The sequence below is a fragment of the Trachurus japonicus genome, chromosome 5 (assembly GCF_045865225.1).
Source record: "Trachurus japonicus isolate A0001 chromosome 5, Traja_1.0".
In the NCBI taxonomy this organism is placed as follows: domain Eukaryota; kingdom Metazoa; phylum Chordata; class Actinopteri; order Carangiformes; family Carangidae; genus Trachurus; species Trachurus japonicus.
Genome location: NC_140911.1, coordinates 37,166,457 through 37,181,053, shown reverse-complemented (window position 1 = coordinate 37,181,053; position 14,597 = coordinate 37,166,457). Strand labels below are relative to the sequence as shown.

The window sequence follows — 14,597 nt, the reverse complement described above, 5'->3', positions numbered from 1 at the left end:
TTATGCATGCAGGTTAGAAATAACATAGCAACTACCCAGTACTTGCATTTAATGCCATTTAGCCTATACTACCACTTTGTTTACATTTGAGAGGTAAATATTGCAGCCTACTTTAGAACTCCAATACATAGCCTATCTGAGGTGTTCAGGTTAAGATATGTTTTAAGCACATTGTTAAAGATTAATCAGTGGTTTCCAAACAACCCCTAGGAATAACCATCTTTTGTAGGGGCCCTAACCTAAGAAACACTGGTCTAAACCAGCTAAATGTGTAGTCAAAACTCATCTGGCCACATATCATCAGAGACGTTCTATAGAACTTTGATATCATTATCAAAGTTCTTGATAATGATACAACTGAACAAACAAACTGCATCAGAAAGACGAGACAGACGAGAGGTCCTAACTGTGCTGATTGATGACACAGCAACTGTGGTTGTATCTATCAGGGAATTTACGGTAAGCGCCCGTCGTGACGTCATACAGACGCAAGTGACGTTCCACACACCAGCGGTCTCACTGGATGTTTATTGTTTGAGGCAGGGCTGCAGTCAACGGCAGGTGAGAAAACAACACAACTTAACCACTTTTAGTTCAACTTAATTCACTCGGCCGTGTTTTGGTTTGTCAGTTGACAGGTAAAGGACTTAACCAAAGTTTATTCGGTTTTGCGAAACGTTCGAGGAAAAAATAAACTGTCGAGTTTCCTTTAGCTAACATGCTAGGGTTAGCTGATGAAACATGACATAGTTAACGTTAGCTACCCCGGGAAAACTATCATTAATTGTGTCTGGGAACGAGCAACTACGTGTTTTCCACACACTTTCACAATAACTGTCACTAACCAAGTGATTATTTTTGCTGAACTGGGATTCAAGTAGCTCCATATAAGTGGATCTTGACGGAGAGCTCCTAGCTAACGTTAACTCCGCTCTCCCTGTGTCTTATCGCTGAGTTAAACTGCCTGAACAAAGAAAATTAAAACAAAGCAATGTCGCTGTCAGGTGTTTTACTCTACTGCTGTTGCTGTGCATCAGCACTTTCATTGTTATGCGTCCATTTAGAAGCACTATTATGACATAACAGCCAGAACATTGTAGCTTATCGGAACCAGCTTGCTGTGTATAACATTGGCTAACAATACAATTAGCCGAGTCAAGCTAATGTAGCTCATCGCTTCATGGTGAAGCAGCAGCAGCACCGAGCTAAATAACTTTATAAAACTAACTTCAAATGTCCCAATTATTAATTTGTTACATTGCTTGCATGCTTATCATTTGATTTGTCACGTTAAACTGACCACAGTTTCATATACACAAAGCCGCAGCTCTTGTGCTGTGTCTGGTCTTTCTTCTTGGTAACGTTATCTGACACATTTCACTCATGAATTGTAATTGTTGTTTTTATTCAAAGTAAAAGACGAAAATCAGTGGATTAGGCGTTTTTCCATCCAATACTAAGATGGCAGCCAGAAAGTAATTGTAGACAATAAACAGAATTTACATTCCGTTTCTTATTAGGCTAACCAAGTTAAATTTATGTGCAGTCGAACCAATAATTCTGCAATAAATTCTTCTTCCCCAAAGGTTGTTCAGATTTTCTTGAAATTGTGGTAAAATAAAGAATATCATGGGATGTGAATAAGACCTGGTACATTCCAGTATGGCCTTTAAAACAAGAAAGAAATCAACATTCCTTACACACTGAGATGCCTCCAACAAATGCCTCCATGGTGGTCACTCACTTGCATTGGTGCAGACTGGAGTTCAGTTCTGATTTGTTGGCACTTGTTTTCGCAGTTAGGATGTTGAGGCTTCGCTGTAAGACCAAAAATGGGAGCCACATAATGCAGGGCTTGACTCATCAGTCCTGTGTCCAAGAGCTTAAGACAAAGGTGGAGGAGCTGACTGGGATCCCCTGTGATGTGCAGAAGATTATGGTTGGTTACCCTCCCTCTAGCCTTGACCTTCGGAATGGAGACGCTCACCTCAAGGACTACCCAATCAAATCAGGTCTGTCGATAAAAATATAAGAAGATAATATACCGGTAGACAAAATTCACATCATTTTTTTTCTGGATATGTTCATTTCTATTGCATGTTGGAGGTCTTTTTTTCAAAACTGGAGACAGCACTATGACTGTTTTAAAACTTACTGTTCAGTGATGTGGTCCTCAAATTAAATACAGTTCAAACTATGGCAGAATATTATTTGTATGAATTGGATGAACTGACTCCTTCTTATACACTCTTTTTGTGCAAAAGATTGAGTATTTGTAATCAGTATGATGTTTCCCCTCTCCATGTTGTCAATCAAAGTCTGAACTGAGTTTGTGTCACTACTTTGTCATCCTCCTCAGGAGACACACTCATTGTTGAGGAAGAGAAGAACAAGCCAAAGCCTCAGGATCATCCCACTGTGACTAAAACACCACGCCTGGAAGCCTCACCTGTGCTGGCACGTCGAGTGGTCCCAGCTGACAATTCCTGCCTCTTCACCAGTGTGTATTATGTGGTGGAAGGTGGTGTCTACGACCTGGCCTGTGCTCCTGAGATGCGAGGCCTCATCGCCCAGATTGTGTCCAGCGATCCTGCAGCTTACTGTGAAGCAGTGCTGGGAAAGACCAACGAGGACTACTGTTCCTGGATAAGACGTGACGACACCTGGGGAGGCGCCATCGAGGTGTCCATCCTGTCCAAGTTTTACCAGTGTGAGATCTGTGTGGTAGACACTCAGACGGTCCGAGTGGATCGATTTGGAGAGGATGCTGGGTACCACAAACGCGTGCTGCTCATCTACGACGGCATCCACTATGACCCGCTGCAGAAAGAAACCCCCGGCTCTGACGCCCCACCCCAGACTATCTTCTCCACCACAGACGACATAATCCTGGCCCAGGCCCTTGAGCTGGCGGACGAGGCTCGCCGCAAGCGGCAGTTCACAGACGTAAACCGCTTCGCGTTGCGCTGCATGGTGTGCCAGACGGGCCTGGTGGGACAAAAGGAAGCCCGGGAGCACGCCAAGGAGACGGGCCACACCAATTTTGGGGAAGTGTGAACATTGTGTAGTCTTTTCTCCCCTCTCACAAATACAATTACCACCAAACCCGTGCCCCAATGTCTGGCAATTCTGTCGGTCTGTCTGTCTGTCTGCTTGTGTGATCCTCTACCTCACATTGTCTAGTGACATCTATGGAGAATCTGCAGACACTGTGTTCAGCCTCTAACCTGTTCAGTATTACCTTTAACTGCTGTCAGTTCTCAAAGTCAGAAACACTACTGCAGAGCTCCGATGTCATTAAACCATCATGTTGGCCTGTTTAGGGATGGTTTCAAATCCGTTTAACCGGGTCCAGGAGAATATGCAAAGAATTCTTAGGATTTGTTTTAATCTGTTTGGAATACTTGATGGTGGGGTGGTATTGAGACAAACCACACAGTGGCTGATGTGTTGTCAGTTGCACCAACTTGCCAATATTTACCTGTGACTACCCAAACTTCTACATATATATATATATATCTGTGATAAAACCCCAATTCAAACAGTTTTAAAACAACCACTAAGAATGATTTGTACTATGTGGTCCTACTCACTGTTGTCTTAAATGCAGCACAGCAAGTTTGACTGTTATTCATCATGTTGGTTATGTAGCATGTTTTTTTCCCCCCTGTGGACAGAGGTTTTAGTTGGAAACTCTTCCAGTACTTAAAGGTGATTGTCTGAATTGTTGAGCACAAACGGCTTGTGTTAATGCTAAACTAGAATCATCTCCATAAATGTCCTATTTGCAGCATCACCTTGAATTTTCTGAGCAGTGGCCAGTGAGATTGAGGTTTGAGATTGAGGTAATGAATTTTGAAATACAATGTCATATTGAAAATTGAAATCCAAATTAAGCTTAATTACCTGTGTGGGATTTTTTTTTTTTTTTATGTTGCATCATCATTTATCAGTTAGCTTATTTTAAATAACAAAAAAAATGGTGCTGAAAACGAAACATTTTACAAAACCTGTAGTGCTTTTTTTTTTCGCCATTGGTACGACAGGTTTTCAGGTGTGTAATTTTTAATTCTGGTGTATAACTTAAGATGTCATGCTGTATGAACTAATCTTTTAAAATCTTGTTTTTATATACATTGCTGCACATTTTGAAAAAGCACTTCACTGATATTGAGGAGTGTTTCAGCATTGTATTTCAGAAAACAAATCATGGTGAGAAGGTAGGGGATTGACTATAAATCTAAAATCAAGTGCATGTAACTCATCCGGATTGAGAGTTACCTTACTCACATGTGCGTTTACTGTTCATGTATAGTCCACATATTATGTGCTTTGCTAATCAACATTAAGCATTAATCTTTAACCTTTTTCCGTTATATTTTTTTCATCTCACAGTCAGGGTGTTTGGGAACTATGAGTAAAGGTTTTGGTTGAATCTTGTAGTGCTTCTACTAATATTAACACTCTGTTCTACTGTATGTTTTGCACAACTGGAGGACGTTCTCACATTTTCATCTTAAATCAAACATAATCTCTTTGGTTATTACTTTGAAACTCACTGCCTATAAGGATGAAGCATGCACTTATTTATGCTAAACTTTGGGTCAAAAATAGGGGCCATTAAGATGTCAGTTCTCTTGTTGAAGCTCAGTTTATTATGCAGAACCAGTATTTCTATTCGACATATCTGTGATGGCAATATTGGTATCAAGTTGTTGCCAAAAGCGATGATAATAAGTTTTGACAACGGAGGAATGATTGGGACTTCCTGGTCTAGACTCCGAGATGGTGTTGAGAATAAATGAAAGGCAACGTAAAAATGTTAAAATACTTATTTGTTTTAATGTGAATTATTGTTTTTTCATTCATCTGTTACTTTAGGTAGATTATTTTTACAGTAATAATGGGTTATTCAGCTTGCATACAAGTGAAACTCTGAAACAGCATTGTTGTATTTTGTATCAGCCAAGTTCTCTGATGACTCTTCAAGGACAATAACAATGAATGTTGCACATAAAGCACTACAGAACAACTGGATTTACTTGATTTTTTTCAGTGTTGTGTCACAATAAAAAGTTATAGCCGATGGTGTTGTGCTGAGTCAATTCGTGGACTAATAACTTCAATTTGCACAGATATTGTTTTTAATCTATGGTTGTTACAAATTCAAATACAAAGGTTGAGATATTAAATTGTGTTTCTTTAATTCAGTATATACCTTCTAAATATTGTACTAAAAGATACAAATAGATACTTAACATATCATTTCTATAGCTCATTGACAATCCATGGGCACTGGAGATCAGATCAGCCCATTTGGCTCAACACTGATCCTGTGCATAGTACTGGGATTATACTACCTGTGTTATTTTAAGGAACGCCCTAACCTTTAATAGGATGTAAGATGTGTTCACTGACTGTTTGACCAACTGCAGCAGCTACAATTGCCCCAGCAAAGACAGAGACAGTTTATATGCAATTATACTAATGGATGAATAGAGGTAATATAAAAGCTGTGTGCAATCTGCAAACACGGGTGAACGGTTCCCAGTGCCACGGAAATATTCCTCCCAGAGTAAATGGGGAAATTATTCGAGTTAGGGTCGTTATTAGTGGATTAAAACGCCCCCGACTACACTGTGATTGATTGATTGATTGATTGATTGATTGATTGATTGATTGATTGATATCTTTATTTCGATCATGTAAACGACAGTGTAAAAAAAATAAAATAAATAAGATAAAATAATAATATAATAAGTGAACAGAAAAAAATGTATACACAACATCTCATAAGCAACGCAGTTTACATGAGCGAAAAGGAGTAGGAAGAAGTATAAACTTATCTAATCCTACCCCTATAATCCTACCCCTATAATTATAACTGTCTGTGTTTTGCAGAAAGAGAGTTTGAAGAAGATACTGATTAACAGATTATTGCAGGTGCAGCTATGACGACGAGGGCTCGTGCGTCTTAAGGACAATGCTGCTTTCTGATTGGCTAAAAAAGCTAAGAGCACAAAGTCCTTCGTGCAGGTGTATAGGAGCCGCTCACTCACTGCATCCTCACTGGTACAAGAGGCGGAGGATGGAAAACTGACCGACGCAGGAATCAAACAGGTGTGTGGTCGAGTTTTCTTTCTTTCTTTCTTTCTTTTTACATCCAGAGCTGCAGTTAATTTAAACACAGCTTTATATTAGGTAGGCTATAGCTTAATTCGTCGTTTGGCTCCTATCACGTAAACGGTGTCATCCAGATTTTCAGATAAATTATGATGGATTTAACTTTATTTCCCGAGAAATCCTATCTTCTGCTGCTACATAGTGCCGATCTCAGAATTCATCCTCTGTAGCCCATATGATGTCATAGCCTATAGATACTTATCAGTAGGTGACGTCACGGTGTGTTCCACCTGGCCGCCGCCATGCTGGGTACCGAACACTGAGTTAACCTCTATTCAGCTCAGTGCAGCCACGTCCTCTCTGACCAGAAGACTGCTGCCTGATGTAGTTTGGATATGAATATTTCTCATTTTGATGGCCTTGCCTTGAAAGCACACACGTCCAGCACCTTTCTGCTGAGACGAGCTTTGACAGCGCGGTGCGCCGCTCTCTCTCCCGTTAAAACTTAATCTAGCTCACCCAGCGGACCCCTCTCTCTCTCTCCTCGTCTCTCTCTCTCTCTCTCTCTCTCGCTCGCTCTGTCTCTCCTCCAAATACACGAAAAGCCAAATCAAATCAGAAATGCGTAGCCCACTTCTTTTTAACTCACAGACATTTATTTTCATAAAGTAATAAAATATCTGGACATTTTGCCATCGTTAACATTGAGACAAAAGGCTGCAGGAATGGAAGAAGAATTCGGCAAATCATCTTATAACGCAAAAAGTCACAACAAACAGGTTTTGCACAATGGTTTGCACAGATAAGTCTTAAAATATGTGCCAACACCTTCTCATCACAATCCACACCATCTACACAGTTACGTTATCAGCTGTTATTAAAACCCAACTCATCAGGACGCGATGACCACCACTCACAGTAAACAAACCGTTAACAATTAATAATCCACACTCAAACCGAGGCAGCAATAGTGTTAACTGTACTCAACAAGCTGTTATTACAAGGTTTACAACAGATATGACAGACAACCTGGGCCGTGTGTGTGCGATAAGAAAGGAGGGAGGGAGGGAGGGAGAGAGGAAAGTAGGTAAAAACCTGCTAGCTGCTAGCTGTTAGCTACCGTAGCTCAGGCGTCGGTCTCCCGTCAGGTAAAAGCTGCCGTTTATTCCTCAAATGAAGCTCATGTTGAGCCTCTCCGGTACAGTTATCCAGCCGCTAACTGCTGGACGCAGGGGGCGTCTGTGTGTTTACAATTCACGAAAGCAACGTGAACGTACGTGCCGCTCACACTCAGTAGAGTGAGGCAGCCTCCCTTGGCGTACATGTCTCCCAAGCTGTTTAATGACGGTAAAAAATGAAACAGAGAGTAAATATCCTGCATAGTTTCTCTTTTCTGTGCTGCGCTGATCAGAGCGGCGTCCCTACCTAGTGTATTTTACTTAGCAACGATCTGTTAAACAGGAATAACAGACTGTTAAATGCTAAATCAAGATGTAAATAAATATCAGAAATATCAATAAATTATCGGAATACGACATTCAATAGAGCCATGTAATAAAAAAAAAGGTTTATCCACTATTTTTGTGAGATTTGATGTCACAGCCCATAGACTGCCTTTGGAAGTCGGTACCCAAGATGGCGCTGTGACCGGCTGCGAACGCTGTGTGACGTCACGTGATATCTATCAATAGATTATGTAATTCATAATAATTAAATAGTGTGATGTCAGGCATTGTATTATTTGCAGACTGGTTTCATGAAATTTGGGGGAGTTAAGTAAAAGCAGCTTTGTGTAGCTATAAGTGTTGACCAAGGTTTATTTGATTTATCAGACACTAACTGGGGCAGATCTTTACAGGAAAAGCAGTTCAATGAACTGCAGGGAGTTGAAGGCCAAGTATTGAGGGCTAACGGAAACTTCAAACACTAATCAGTGATGATTTTACCATGCATAATCTTCTGTAGACAGTATATTGAAGATGATAAAACATTGGGCAGTGCCTCTTTGATTGTCACAATAAAAACATTATTGTGAAATCGGGTGATGGACAAATGTTCCAAGGAGTTTGACGTAGATCTCATTCTGTTTTTTATGACACTTGCTACTGTCTTGATAGGAGTGGTATCAACACAGATGGAGTCTGAGGTTTTGTAATGACAGGGGAACAGCAGCAGCTCTGGTTATCTGCAGGTAAACGTTATCATAGCTTCTCCTCTGTTCAGACTCATATCCTGTCAGCTATGCAGCAGGACAGATGGGGACATTATAGGATGACATGGTATGAACAGTGAACAGGAGTGCTTTTGTGCCTGCTGTGGACCATGTAGCAACCCTTCTCTCTTTTTCACTCAGATCAAACAGGAGTTCCTTTATAGTAAAACTCCAACTCTGTTCCTAGCAGTAAAAGTAAAGTAAAAAAGGAAAGTGTTTACCCTCCAAATTGGCTTAAAGCTTGACCTCAATAGCTCTCAAATAACTACTCCTTTAATTTCTAATGTCCTAATGTAATGTTAATTTCTAAACACACCATAAGGAAGATGCCTTTATTCAGAATGTCTTGTCATCCAAGAGGGGGGAAATAATCCCTAATCAGCATTACTATTACTATGTGTGTTATTTATATTTTATTTGCATTAAACCACCTACAACCAAATTAAGACTGACCTAATACCAGACTGTTAGAGTAAGACAACATGGTCACACTGGATATCATATAGCTTTCAGGGGGTTATTACTGCTGCCCTGCATCCCCTCTGAAACTGATCCGGTTGAGGAAGATTAGGAGTGGCATGTGTGCTGTAATCTGAGTCACATGCAGCAGGAGGACTAGTTAGATATCTGTCAGAAACAGGCTAAGCTATAGTGCCCTGTCATTCTCAACCAGCAGGGCTGTCTGGCCCCCAGGAAGCTAGTGTTCATGTGAGACACCATAGGGTTACACACAGCGTGACATGGTGATGAGACGATACTTAGACATGTCTGAGTGAGCAACTGAGCCATTCAGAAGTATAGAAAATAGCCCAATAAAATTGTACATTGCTTGTCTAAACAAAAGCAGCCATTACTGCCATTACTTACTTTCCAGGCAGCCAGTGATAATAGCTTTTGCTCATTGTGTATGAAAATAAATCTGCAAAGTCTTAAAACTTGCTGAAGTTAAGTATGTAGCAGAATTAAATTGCCTTTAATTTAGATTTCCCCCTCAAAAGTTATGTTACAGCAACATGGTAGGCTAATATTGTTTTGAAATATTCACAGCCTCATAGGCTGGCAGAAACGCAAAAACACAAATGTACTGTATGCTGTTGTCTTGCACTGACTAAATGGTTGCTGCTGTGCAGATTTTGATTCTTAAGTGGAGTTTGCTTACAAGAACAGTCTACAATTTGACTGGACTGCATTATGGGGGAAATGGTGATGATTGATTAACACATGATTTAATGCAACTGATTAGCTTGGCCACACAAGTTTTTATTAATACAATATATTTTGAGTTGTCAAGAAATTAGTTTTACATTTGCCTGTGATATTTTTCGATAGGATGACAATGAACACAATACAATAATTCTGTGTCTGCCACTGGACGCTCTGTAATGGCCTGATGAGGTGCAGAGTCCACAACGGTGCATGCTTGTCCAGGTCATGAATTGGATGTTGTAAATATAATTGTGCAGTATGTTACAATTCTTGATCAAAACATCCAGCCCGACCAATACAACACGTTAGGCTAATAACTTAACAGCATCTAACTCTTTATGTCTGAAACTGTTGTAACCCTGAGCTCTTCATAAACACTGATCTGGAGCTGTCCAGCCCTTTGTGGTGCTGATGACTGGTCACACAGAGGAGCTGGTTTCCCTTCCTGTCCATGTCTGCCTGTGTTTGTTGGAAACCTTTGTTGTTAGTGAATGCCCAGCTTCAAGACTGACTCACACTCAACAACCATGTCCGTATGATCATTGCCTACGCACTCTGTACTGTTATTTATTCATTAATTATGATGGAAATCAAAGTCTAAATTCATTTACATTAAAAAAGAAGACAGTATTATGCCACTGCTTCTTGTGCTGTTGAATTTAAATTAGACATGGTTAGAGCCTTGAATTTCAAGTGAGGGGATGTTTGCGTTCAGCTTGCAAATGTTGTTTTATTTAAACAATCTGTGGTCCATTAACTTAGTGCATGTGTTCAATTTACTCTTTAAAAAGTGTTAATGTGTAGAAGAGAGGACATTTAAAAAAAAAACACAACAGAAAAAAATGTTTTGGATGGGGTGTAAACAATGTGGTTGAAATACTATATGGTCCATTCTTTTGTAACTGTAGTAACTTAACTCTCCATTTGTTTACTCTTCACAGAGTGAAACAGGACTATCTGTGCCACTGACCTGAGATAAGCACAACCAAGATGCCCAAAAGTGATACCTGGCCAGGTGGCATTGGATTGGAGACCATGACTGGCATGGACAGTGCTGGCAGCTGTGACAGCGTCGTCAGTGCCAATTCTGTCTTTGTAAGTAACTAACCTGAATCTGAATCTCACAATGTGGTATATAGTTATTCCACATTATTCAAAAGTGACAAGAAATATTGAGACAAAGATGGTGTGGGAAACTAAAACAAAATACAACCATAAAAAACTAAGGGGTAAATATGGTTTCATAGTTTTGTGACATTTAGACAGGATGGCTTTAAAGGCGTAAACGTTCTTGTGTAAAAGAAATGTCAACTCACCTGCTATCCACATTCTGACACTTCATTTTTTTTGTATCACAGAGTGATGACAGTCTGGAGTACTTGTCTGCTGAAGAAAAGGCCTGTCTCATGTTTTTGGAGGAGACTATTGAGTCTTTGGATACTGAGGAGGATAGTGGACTGTCCAATGATGAACCTGACCAACTGCCCAATCCTGGCAACCTTGCTAACAAACTGGCTGACCTGTCAGCCTCCATGAGCAAAAGCAAGATGAACGGTGAGTTAATTATGGGAACAGATGCAGAGTTATAAGTCAGTCTATGAAATACTTTGAACAGTAATGCATTGCATTTCCACTGACAAATATTCTTGTTTAATTCACAGATTCAATGAAACACGCCTCTAAAGAACCCCTCAAGGAAAGTGCAGACACTAAACTCATGCAGGGCTACCTGGTTCCTACACCTTTTGTTATGGCAAATAGCAACCTGTGTTCTGCACCTGATAATAAACCAGGCATTCCTCCAGACAGGAACCTCTGCTCCAAGCCTCAGTTCACTCATTCAAGCAGCAAATCTGGTTACAAACAAAATCAGAAACCTGTCACTACCCCAGTACCTTTGGAGGTTAATGTTGCAATACCTCCCCCCACTAAACTTAGAGACTACTCAGTTAGGACACCTGAGGGTTATTTACCTAGAGGACCTCTGTCCTACGATGCACTTGTTCATCTCCGAAGGAGTGCCTCCACAAAGAAGACCCCTTTGTGTCCGACAGTTGATCATACCATAGAAAAACGCCTTCCTGCTCAAATGGAAGGTCCAAATCTGCCAAGACCTGACAGATCCCAGTCAGAGTCCTTCAAGTTGAAGACAAGTCCTCCAGTTGTGGCCCCTAAACCCCAAAAGATTCCTGCCAACATATCTGTGAAAACATCAAATGAGGCTTTGATAACATCAGACTCTTCATACGGTCTCAAGCATGCAACAGATCCGCAAGTGGTGAGACTAGAAGCGTTACAGAAGCTCGGCCTCCTGAAGGACCAACAGCCAGAAAATGAGACAGTAGCCCAACTGTCACCCCCTAAACCTAACTCCTTTTTGGACTCAAAACCTAAAGGGTTTACAAAGGGTCTAGCCAATGGTAATCCATCAAGAAGCCCATCGTTTTGTTACTCTCAAGTGCCCACAGAGCCTAAAAACAAGCCTCTGCAGAGCAGTGCCAGTTTTCATCACTACTCAAGACGTGACCAACAGTCTGAATCTCTTACACATCCTGCTCAGTCCAACGGAGTGAAGGCAGCTGGTTTGGAGCGATCAACTACCCTGAACGGCTACAGAAATGGCAGAAACTGTCCTGAGCTGGGACACGTCGCAGCAACTGAGCCAGTGAAAACTACCACTACAGCCCAGTCTGTACCCCACAAACCCTCTAACACAGTTGGATATACTGTGATGGTGGTGCCCGGGATGGGAGCTGATCGCAAGGAGGCGCTTAGAAAACTTGGACTGCTCAAAGACTGAACACTGGTAAACAACAGCAGGTCGTCTGCCCACTTAGATGTGGTGCTTAGAGAGAGTTGAGTACCATCAGCTTAAAGAGAGTTAAGCATTAAGTGGGAACTTGGCACCATGGCACACTAAAGCACGAGGATGACCAAGAACAACTCATATGGAAATACCAGCACTTTTAATCTAGGCCGTGCTTGTTTACTGACAGTGAGGGCGGTTTCTTTCCCCAACTACTATTCTGTAGGTCCCAGGAGTATCTAGAAATGCACTTTACACATTTCAAACCCCTGAGACTGTCTGTATATAATGAAAATGGTATGATAATGTAGTTCCAGTCAATCGGAATCTCTTATTGTGTTTACTGTAACAAAGTTAGACACAATAGCACATCAAATCAAATCAGCCCAAGACTACATATGAAAGTCAATCAATATCATCTTCACCCTTACATCTACACATCAGATGCAGCATTGGTTGAACAGCACAGTTTTGCATAGACTGGTATGCACGCTTGGGTTTATGGCCATAAGAAATGATTTGTCCTAGTTCAGATTTTGATGCCTGGTGGTGACATACTGAAGCAAAACACAGTGGTTTTCTGTCTATCATGTTCCCTCATTTCTGTACAAAAGATGCTGCTCCACTCTTCTTTTACTTAAAGGAAACATTAACCCAAATCAAGTTTTTTTTTTTTTTTTGCATTACTGATCATTTGACAGTTCACAGATGTGCCTATAATGAATCATTGAGAAAATTACTCGGAGAAAAGCCTCAAAGATAAGTCTATGCAGCTCTTCATTATTGTAAAACAAAACTTTGGAAGTGGTTTTGGGTGAGTTTTCAGGGGTTTTCTAAACTATAGCTAGATCTGATGTACCAGTAGTTGACAGATGTATACCATCATTTTAAATTATGTTGACTAACTAACTTTATGTTGTTTAGATGGTCTCAAAACATGTTTGACAAGTTGTGTTCATGTGATTGCCTTCATGGTTGAAAACTGAAGATGTTCATCCAGAGTGAATGTGAATGCGTGTAATGGATTACTCCTTACAGTTTCTTTACAATCACTCAAAAATAAAAACATAAATAAATAATCAAATCTACACGTAATATATCATGTCTTGAAATCTTCATCTTCAAAACATAAATAAATAGAGTACAGTGCAGTCATTTCAGCGCAAGTGCTAAAATGATTTTTAAATTACGCAGCTTAGTTTGTGGAGCCATTACTACGCCTTGTGAACTTTGAAATGTAATTAAGTTGAGCCTGTAATGATTTGTCTTTTCAGAGTGAGAAGTTAAATAACAGACACAAAGAAGCAAAAACCCCTTAAGCCAAACTGCTACCCCTGTAAACCTGCTTCATCCAGCTCTCCACTTACAGAATGACTATCAGTCATACTACTCATCTTACAGGCCACTCGGGCGATGAGAAAACCTGCTCAGCTGTTCTTCCATTATCCGATTATCTTGAGCCCCACCTCCATGTGAACTTAGCAGCCCAGTGCTTTCCCGTCTTTGTTTTCTTGATATCCCTTGCACGGAAGACTTTCAATTCCTCCTACTGACTAATTTGAATGACTACGCAATTCTTATGTAACATCGCTGAAGCCTCAGTGGAATTAGTGCGTGGTTGACTACTGACTAAGAGACAATTACAGTTTCCTTCTGTTGTGTTATCTTATCAGTGGGGCAAGTGCCTCGCCTGACAGGACTGTATCTGTGTCTAGTATGTCTGCACGGGCACATAAAGGGTGTCAAATTTTGAAACTGACACGGGTCTTTGCCAGTCAAGTAATATTAAACAATGGATGTAGAAATCAAGCCAGAGCCAAAGTTAGAAATATGATACTCAGAGAGAGAAGTGATCTGCAGAAAGGATTGAGTTTATCAGCGAAGACACAAATGCAACTACAGTGCCAGAGATTAAAGAAAAGGATTGGCTTCAGCAGCCCCTCAATTAAAGAGACATACCGTACCCCATCAAAAAGTTGAGTATCAGAATAAATCGAAATCTATGCAAATAATAAATGAAGGGTTCTCTCATCTGAACTGGGGATTAGTAGTCACACCAAACTGACCCCAAAGGTGATATGTAACCTGAGATAATTGTCTACACTGCTGCCATGACAACAGTCCCCCTGACCCATTTGCTGAAATTCTACAAACTGGTCAGATGTGTCATTGGCTCAGATCTTATTTCTGTTCATCACAGTCTCACCTCAACTTTTGATGGCATTTTGTAAAGTGAACAAAATCACTCAC

General features: G+C 40.5%; 2 protein-coding genes across 3 annotated transcripts; both read left to right on the top strand.

Moving 5' to 3' along the window:
• Window positions 1–434: 434 nt before the first annotated feature.
• On the top strand, window positions 435–5,086 carry yod1 (YOD1 deubiquitinase). Of its 2 annotated transcripts, none has more exons than XM_085777754.1 (3): window positions 435–561; window positions 1,800–2,012; window positions 2,360–5,086. In XM_085777754.1, exons 2-3 carry the CDS (start codon window positions 1,805–1,807, stop codon window positions 3,055–3,057), a joined length of 906 nt encoding a protein of 301 aa, XP_085633880.1. In that variant the 5' UTR covers window positions 435–561; window positions 1,800–1,804; the 3' UTR covers window positions 3,058–5,086. The 2 variants fall into 2 exon arrangements, with proteins under 2 accessions (XP_085633880.1, XP_085633879.1); XM_085777753.1 differs by having other exon boundaries at window positions 469–561; window positions 1,804–2,012; window positions 2,360–3,459.
• Window positions 5,087–6,053: 967 nt separating this feature from the next.
• LOC146988120 (specifically androgen-regulated gene protein) lies at window positions 6,054–14,581 on the top strand. The gene is made up of 4 exons (XM_085777750.1): window positions 6,054–6,122; window positions 10,483–10,636; window positions 10,900–11,095; window positions 11,203–14,581. The coding sequence occupies exons 2-4, from the start codon at window positions 10,532–10,534 to the stop codon at window positions 12,339–12,341; spliced, it is 1,440 nt and encodes a 479-aa protein (XP_085633876.1). The 5' UTR covers window positions 6,054–6,122; window positions 10,483–10,531; the 3' UTR covers window positions 12,342–14,581.
• Window positions 14,582–14,597: the final 16 nt, after the last annotated feature.

Coding starts and splice junctions, on each gene's coding strand:
- yod1 (XM_085777754.1), top strand. CDS start 1,805: ATGTTGAGGCTTCGCTGTAAGACCAAAAATGGGAGCCACATAATGCAG. Junction 2,013..2,359: donor GGACTACCCAATCAAATCAG/GTCTGTCGATAA, acceptor CATCCTCCTCAG/GAGACACACTCATTGTTGAG.
- LOC146988120 (XM_085777750.1), top strand. CDS start 10,532: ATGCCCAAAAGTGATACCTGGCCAGGTGGCATTGGATTGGAGACCATG. Junction 10,637..10,899: donor TCAGTGCCAATTCTGTCTTT/GTAAGTAACTAA, acceptor TTTGTATCACAG/AGTGATGACAGTCTGGAGTA. Junction 11,096..11,202: donor GAGCAAAAGCAAGATGAACG/GTGAGTTAATTA, acceptor TTTAATTCACAG/ATTCAATGAAACACGCCTCT.